The sequence below is a fragment of the Hordeum vulgare genome, chromosome 7H, assembly GCF_904849725.1.
Source record: "Hordeum vulgare subsp. vulgare chromosome 7H, MorexV3_pseudomolecules_assembly, whole genome shotgun sequence".
NCBI lineage: Eukaryota > Viridiplantae > Streptophyta > Magnoliopsida > Poales > Poaceae > Hordeum > Hordeum vulgare.
Window position 1 is genome coordinate 538,013,179 of NC_058524.1, and position 7,970 is coordinate 538,021,148.

General features: G+C 42.5%; 1 protein-coding gene across 1 annotated transcript; it reads right to left on the reverse strand.

The window, feature by feature from the left end:
• Positions 1-3,462: 3,462 nt before the first annotated feature.
• Positions 3,463-6,794, reverse strand: LOC123411980. The gene is made up of 3 exons (XM_045104939.1): positions 6,456-6,794; positions 6,232-6,365; positions 3,463-3,793 (listed from the first exon to the last, which is right to left on the reverse strand). Exons 1-2 carry the CDS (start codon positions 6,524-6,526, stop codon positions 6,236-6,238), a joined length of 201 nt encoding a protein of 66 aa, XP_044960874.1. The 5' UTR covers positions 6,527-6,794; the 3' UTR covers positions 3,463-3,793; positions 6,232-6,235.
• Between the last annotated feature and the right edge of the window lie 1,176 nt (positions 6,795-7,970).

Sequence of the window (7,970 nt, forward strand, 5' to 3'; positions counted from 1 at the left end):
TCAACCCTAAGAGAGGGACCTGTGAGTGGTCTCGATTTGGCGAGAGACCCGTTCTGCCAGTACAATGTGGACAAGCCACAAGATTTCGATAATCCTACCAGTAGTTTCTCAACTCCGGCAATATATATATATATAACTGTATTTGTTAGAGCACTTCTAAACAACACACATGTGCAAGATGTTCAAAACCATGTGGTAAGACCTCAGAGAATGAACTAGAAACACAATGGTAACAGAGAAAGGAGGAAACAAATAAGTGCGGAGCACGGCAATCGTGTAGATTCAGGATCATGACAGGGCATGAAAGAAAAAAGGGAAACGCAAAGAGCACAGCAATCTATCCAATTGTGAGCCTGTCTAGTGCCTCTCCAGCCCAGAATGAAAGATGACAAGACACAATCCGTTCAGTCATAATAGTCCGCTTCAGATATAGCCAGCTGTTTTGATTTGTCCAAAAGTGCATACAATCGTATCATAAAATATATTCATGCACACTGAATGTTGCTGCACAAAACGATTATTTTCTTGGATGGTTGTGTAAATATACACTAAAGTGAATGAGCAGTAAGTACTTGGGTAGATCTTGTAACCCAAAGGCCAAGTTTTGGAGAAAGAAACTTCGCAGGAGCAAGATGCTTCCTTGTGCAAGCTAGTTTCAAGCAGGTCCAAAAGACTGGCACGGAAGAATTCTGGTACTAACAAATTGCACTAGTTCTGCAACTTTGAGTCTATGCTAGTACAAGTAGCATTGATACAGGTTCTCGATTCCATGTTTGAAATGCCTATGGCCCGTGAGGTTTCATTCGAAAAGATAGCTTGCATACGACAGTGCATGAATGGACATGGTGTCTTTTCCTCTTACCTCCTAGTCGACCAGCTGCTAACATGCATCGTACAACATGTCTAATTCGCTAAAGCAAGAATATGCATAACAGGTCAGAAAAATAGATGCCAAAAGGTACTTCAGGATGGAACCTCAAAGCTCCACCAACTACACAGAAAACTGGCTTGCAAGATGAATTTTAGTGCTGAGGACTGAGAGTGACATGCATTTTAAAAGAGCTCATGGCACACACAAAAGGACTAGAGATATTTCAGAAATATCTCTAAACGTATAGACGGTTCATATCAAAATCATCCGTGTGCATGTGGTCACACGCAAATGGAACATCAAGGAAATGAAAACACACCATATAAGACTACTTTCTTCCAGTTTTTTAGACTATTTGAACTAGGAGTTCAATAATTTCATCGCATGAAAATCTGATCACAGTCAGCAGTACAATGCATCACTAACCCTGGTGAATCAGGAGAGCGCATGTACAACACTGTTATACAGCGGAAGAAAAGGTATTGCTGACCAAAACTGTAGAATAATTTGTTTCGTAAAACTCTAGCGTAATTGACAGCAAGTTGCACTTTATTCTATCCTCTCTTATGCAGTAGTAGTTGATCTTTCATTGGTGGCAGACCATTCTACTAGTACTATGTGGAAGAGCTACAAGTTTAAGACTCTGGTTCACCGAACCGTTCTGCGCAGACAAACTTCAATCACCCTACTAGTAGTTCCTCTACCTCCAACATATATACAAGTCTCTTTGTTAGATCACTTGCAAATAATACATAATGCATTATAGAAAGTATAATATGAGCCAATCATGTGAAGATTTTCCAAACCATATGGTAAAGTATTACAAAGAAGGAACAAAAAACACAATGGTAAACGAGAAAGGAGCAAACAAATAAGTACAGAGCATGATAAACATGTAGATTCAAAGATCACAACAATCTATCCAACTGTGAGCCTGTCTTGTGCCTCCCCAACCTAGATTCGAAGATGATAAGGCACAATCTGTTCAGTCATAATCATCGACTTTAGATATGTCCAGCCGTTTTGATTTTTTTCATGTGTGCATCTAATCTAATCATAAAATTACCTATTGATCGTGCACATGGAAGATTGCTGCGCAAAGTGGTTATTTCCTTGGATGTTTCTATGAATATAGACTAAAGTGAATAAGCAATATGTACTTCATCCCTGTTTACAGTAGATCTTACAACCCAAGGGCCAGGTTTGGAGGAAAGAACTTCGAGGGAACAAGATGATTCCTTCTTCAAGCTGGTTTCAAGCAGGTTCAAAAAACTGGCATGGAAGAATTCTAGTATTAACAATTGTACTAGTTCTGTAACTTTGCGTCGATGCTAGTACAAGTAGCATTGACATGGGTTCTCAATTCCATGTTTGAACATGCCTATGGCCCGTGAGGTTTCATTAAAAAAGATAGCTCACATATGAAAGTGCTTTAATGGACATGGTGTGTCTTTTCCTCTTACATCCTAGTCGACCAGCTGCTAAGATGCATCTGACAATATGTCTAACTCATCCGTGCTAAAGCAAAAATGTGCAACAATGGCCAGGAAGATAGATGCCAAAAGATACTTCAGAATGGAACTTCAAAGCTTCACCAGCTAGACAGAAAACTGGCTTGCAATAATTCATTATTGCGCTGAGAGTGACACGTGCATTTTTCAAAGGGCGCGTATCACACAGAAAGGGACTACAGATATTTCAAAATATCTCTCGACATATAGACGGTTCATATCAAAATCATCCATGTGCAGGTGGTCACAAGCAAATGAAAACACGCCATATAAGACTATTTTCTTCAAGATTTCATAATATTTGAACCACGAGTTCAATAGTTTCATGGTACAAAAACCTGATTATGGTCATCAGTAAAATGCATCACTAATTCTGGTGCTGTGGAAACGGATCGGATGCAGATCGGATAGTGCTCTTCCCACTTCCATTTTCATATTTTCAGAACAAATACAAATGCAAATACGGATGTTATCGGATACAAATGTGGAGCAGATGTTACTTGAATACGGATACATATCAGACGTTTACTCGGTTTGGAACGGATACGACTAACAGCGACATGTTAATTAAGTTAATAAGTCAGTAGCTCTGTGACCATGGTTTATTAGGCGGTAAAGCGACCTAGAGCGAGCACCACCTGCTCTAACGCTTAAGCGACACCTAAGCGCCTAAAGCGGGCAAATATCTAAGGCGCTGCAAGGGCGCCTTGTCGTTTAAGCGACGCTTAACCGTCTGAAGATGGACACTTTATAAACAATGTATGTGACACAAAATAATGAACTTGCAACATACTATAAGACAATAATAGATAGTTTTATAAATAAATAATACTATAATGCATAATAATTGTAACTTTAATCACAGAAAAAATAAAATTTCACCACTTCTTAGGCTTTTGCGTTGGATAACTGGCATATTCAGGCTAGAATTGCTTCAATTAGCTCCTGTAATTTATTCGGATATGGATATATCCACTTCTATATCCATATTTGTGTCAAAATCTCACAATACCATATGTGTATTTATATTTGTAAAATAAATCCGCATACCTTCCATTTCCATTTTTGTTTGGGCGGATATTTCAGATAGGGATAGGCATTTTCATGAATACGGATATCAGATGTTTCGGATTATCCACTGCCACTTCCTACCCTTAGATGCACCAGGAGAACGAATGTTACACCATTGTTATACAGTGGAAGGAAAGGTATTGATGACCCAATCATACTGTAGCATAATTTGTTTGCGTAAGAAAAGCACAAAAGGAAACCTGCTAAACATAAGTCTACTAATTGCTTAGATCTTCATCTGAAAATGTTTCTTTTTTACCAGAACTGCTTGGTAACTCTTCTAATACCCACCTCGTCATTTATGATGGACATTCTTGGTCTTGACACTGTAGAGCAGGATCTGTAAACATCAGAAGAATGCTCGATCAGTCTTTTCTGTACAGAACTTGATTACTATTTCTACCACTCATTAAAGAAGAACTATGGTGTAATGGATTGGCTAGACTCCACCAAACATATTTAAACGAACTATTTAAAAACTTTAGACCTCAGACTCAGAGCACACTCCATAGTGAGTGCAAGAACACAGACAACAACCATTGGCTTTTTTCAAGCTTTAAACCCTCCTTGTACATTCTTAATAGTTGTCCTGAACAACACTCTTATACCAAACTTAATTCCCCCTGTACTTAGTATTATCAACCAGCTTTAGCTCTTTTGTGCCATAAAAAACACACAGCTATGGAGTATGAACTCTACAGTTCACACCCCTCACAGATGCTACAAAGAAGTAACTAAAGTCACTATTGACAACGAAATTACTTGATGAACAGAAGCCAGCTGACTGGTTACTGTCTTATTTGATGAGGCACAGGCCCGGCCCATAGGCCGGGCAAACGGGGCGCACGCCCTGGGCCCCAGAAAGGCAGGGGCCCCGGCCCAGGTATTGTTTCCTATATAGTTTTTTTCGGGAAAGCGCAAATGACATTTGCGTTTTTATCATTGAAGAGGCAGAGTTTGGGTTACATGTCCTCCTAGGAGGCACCAGTTACAAAGCAAAATCGATAGAATTTAGTGGACATCCCAGGTCTGTGGGAGAACTACTCTAAGTCCACGGGCGCCCGCGTTGGCCCAGGTGGTAGCCTCCTCCTTGATGTTGCTGAGCAGTTGCAGCGAGGAAGGCTGGGCCCCTTCGAAGGCGCAAGCGTTGCGGTGTTTCCAGATCATCCATGGCACGAGGAGGGTGGCGGACGCGAGGCCCTTGAGCAGCGATTTCGGCGTATTCTGCCTGGCCTGCAGCCACCAGTCCATGAGCGAGGCCTCATGGTCTGGTGGGGTGGCAGTCATCCTGAGCCAGGCAAGGATCGTAGATAGCCCAGAAAAACAGCGAGAGTAAAGAGGGCCTGTCGAACGTTCTCGTGCTCCTCGACTCCTCTTCCCCAAATCGCAGACTCCCAAAACAGCGCCGCCGTTCCCGTGTCGTCTCCGATTCCAAGATCGCCGCCAGCCATTAATGGAGACTAAAGGCGCAAATCGGCTCTCCTTCCTTTTTCAACGTTCTGCTCGTTCCCCATCATCTAGACGTTGGAGACGGTATGTTTTCTTCTTTTCTTTCTCCCCATAATCCCGTTCCTCCTTTCAACTAAATAGATGTGCCCTCCGATGACTCCCCATCTCTTCTTCTTATCTTCTGCTCTTCAGACTTCAGTGGATCTAAGCGTGAGTCAGGCCTGTTGTGAGTCCTCGGGACTGAGGAGAAGAACTGACGAACTGGACAAAGGGGGGGGGGGGGGGGGGGGGTGCTATTCAGTTTATGGGTTCATGGTTCTGTGTTCTCGTTCGTGCTAACTGCAACCTGCAGATTTTCTGATTTGGCCACCTACATCCACATTGAGGTGCTTTTGTTCCCTGTTTTAATCATTTTTATGTTGCTTGTTCTTGTTTATTGACATGTCCTCTAGAAAGCATTAATCTGGTAGTAACAAAAGGAAGAGAGAAAAGCAAAAAGATGAAGAGGTAAAATCCCTAAAAGATCACTTAACAAATTTCTCAGACCTGGTAGTTCTTCTAGAGATCCCCTGGAATTGGCCATAGTAAGTTTGGAATTTTGGAGTGAAGAACATGGCCGCTTGGGGAGGATCAGAAACAAATGTAAGTTCATGCCTAACTTTGTATCTGATGGTAATACAGAAGATCTAAGTAGCAACAGTTTTGACAGGAATTTTTGTTTTGCAGAACAAAATGAAGTCTCTATTCAAAGTTAGGAATGCAAGCTTTTGTGGAAAGTGAGCTTTTGTCGAACTACATCATTTCATTACTATCATAGTGTAGTTCACTTGATCGATAAATAAACTGTACTGTCAGTTTTAGAGTCGAAATTAAGATCATCAGACTACGCTATGTACAGTACTAGATATTACTTTGATTTTGAAATAAGAAATATTTTGAGCATTTGAGTAAACAGGGGCCTCTTATTGTTGTCTTGCCCCTGGGCCCCGCATATCTATGGCCCGGACACCATTGAAGGGAATATTGCGACCATGGCTTAAGACAAACGATGGGATAACGAAACCAGTCCATCACAGACATCAATAGACATGCCAAAAAAAATCATTTCCCCTTTATTTCAAAATAGCACCATAAACCAATGTATTTACAACTTTACATCTAAGCAACTCACTGATTAAAAGTGGGCCAAACTTTGATCGAAGAACTGAAGGAAAATGTTGGTCCAAATCGCGTTCTTTAAGCACATTAGATGTATCCTCATCTTGTTTTTCAATCGAGCATTCCAACTTGTAAGCAGATGTGGAGAAAGAATGAAGGGGGGTAACATACCACACTATGGTTTGGGGTGAGCGTGGGAGTCGGAGGAGGACGCGGCAGAGCCTGTCGTGGAGCCGCTGCGGAGGTCGTCGATGATGCCACCGAGCTCGCGCCGCGCAGACTCCCTCCCGAACATGAAGCCGTACCTGAAGAGCAAGAAGAGATGTACAGAGACCTTATGAACAATGGTTCGGCTGGCTGGGGGGATACGGGGACCACATCAGGTTGCACGTTACCAGCAGGAGACGGCTGAGAAGACTCCCGCGGCAGCCACCGTCTGCAGCAGCGTCAGCTTCTTGGCCTGCATCTTCCGCTGGGATTTGGGGCGGGATGGGGTTCTTGGTCAGCAGCTGAGATGCAGTGCGGATACCGTGGCTCAGACAGACCTCGGCCAACCCTGGCTTCCGTGGCGGCGGCCGGGGTCGAAGGAGGAGAACCGGCGGCGACGGGAGTCGAAGAAGGAGAGGGGAGGAGAACCGGCGGCTCCTGGAGGAGAGAGAGGTGGAGGAAGGGGTCCGCTACAGCGCCGCGCGTTGCGTGCAGGCCTCTGCCAGTCTGCCGTCCGATCGAAGTCCAGTGTCCAGATCAAGCTCTTCCACTCTTTTTTTTTCTTGTTATAAACCGAGCACTCAGACCCAAAACTAACCAAGAAGAATCAGTTCGGTTATTTTTAACACGGTTCGGGTTTTTTAAGAAGAAGATTATTGCCTGATTTTCCTTTAAAAATAATTGTCTGATTAATTAATAAAAAATCGGATGAAAACCGTAACACGTCAACAAAGACAAGACACAGCTAATCTGGTCACCCACAAAGTTCTACATGCATCATCGAAGAGGGAGGAATTTCGTTGAGGTTAGCAAACCCAATGACATTATCATCACTCTACGAACAGTTGACTCCAACTTCATTGTAGACGACCAACTAGCTCTTACATATTTACATGAATGAGTTTTATGTTACCCACACACTTTGTTCTATAGAGAAGATGAGAAGTGTGTGTCCACGACGATGGGTGGTTGATGTCGACCGTGAATGACGCCGGCCAAATGGAGTGGAGACGTCTACGAGTTGCTTGCAAAATCAAGGCAGACACAATGCCATTTTCTCGCATGAGTAATATGAAGCATAAGGACATCCCAACACCGATCCACAAATTCATCCGGTATATGTCCACTTTTTGTGTCCGGACGTGGTCCGTAGACATCGATTCACGAAGTCGGTCTTCCACTTTTTTTATTATTATAAACCGAGCACTCAGACCCAAAATTAACCAAGAAGAATCAGTTCAATTTTTTTAACACGACTCGAATTTTTTAAGAAGATAATTCCTTGATTTTTTTAAAATAATAATTGGTTAATTAATGAAAGATCAGATGAAAACTGTAACACGTCAACAAAGACAAGGACGAGCTAATCTGGTCACGCACAAAGTTCTACATGCATCATCGAAGAGTGAGGAATTTCGTTAAGGTTACCAAACCCAGTGACATTATCATCACTCTCCAAGCAGTTGTCTTCGACTTTATTTTAGACGACCAACGAGCTCTTTCATATTCACCTGGATGAGCTTTATGTTACCCTCACACTTTGTTCTATAGAGAAGATGAAAAGTGTGTGTCGACGACGATGGATAGTTGAAGTCGGCAGGGAAGGACGTCCACGTAAGTGGATGTAGAGGCGTCTAGGTAGAAATCAGGAGTTGCTTACAGGATCGAGGCAGACACAACGGCATTTTCTCACATGAATAATA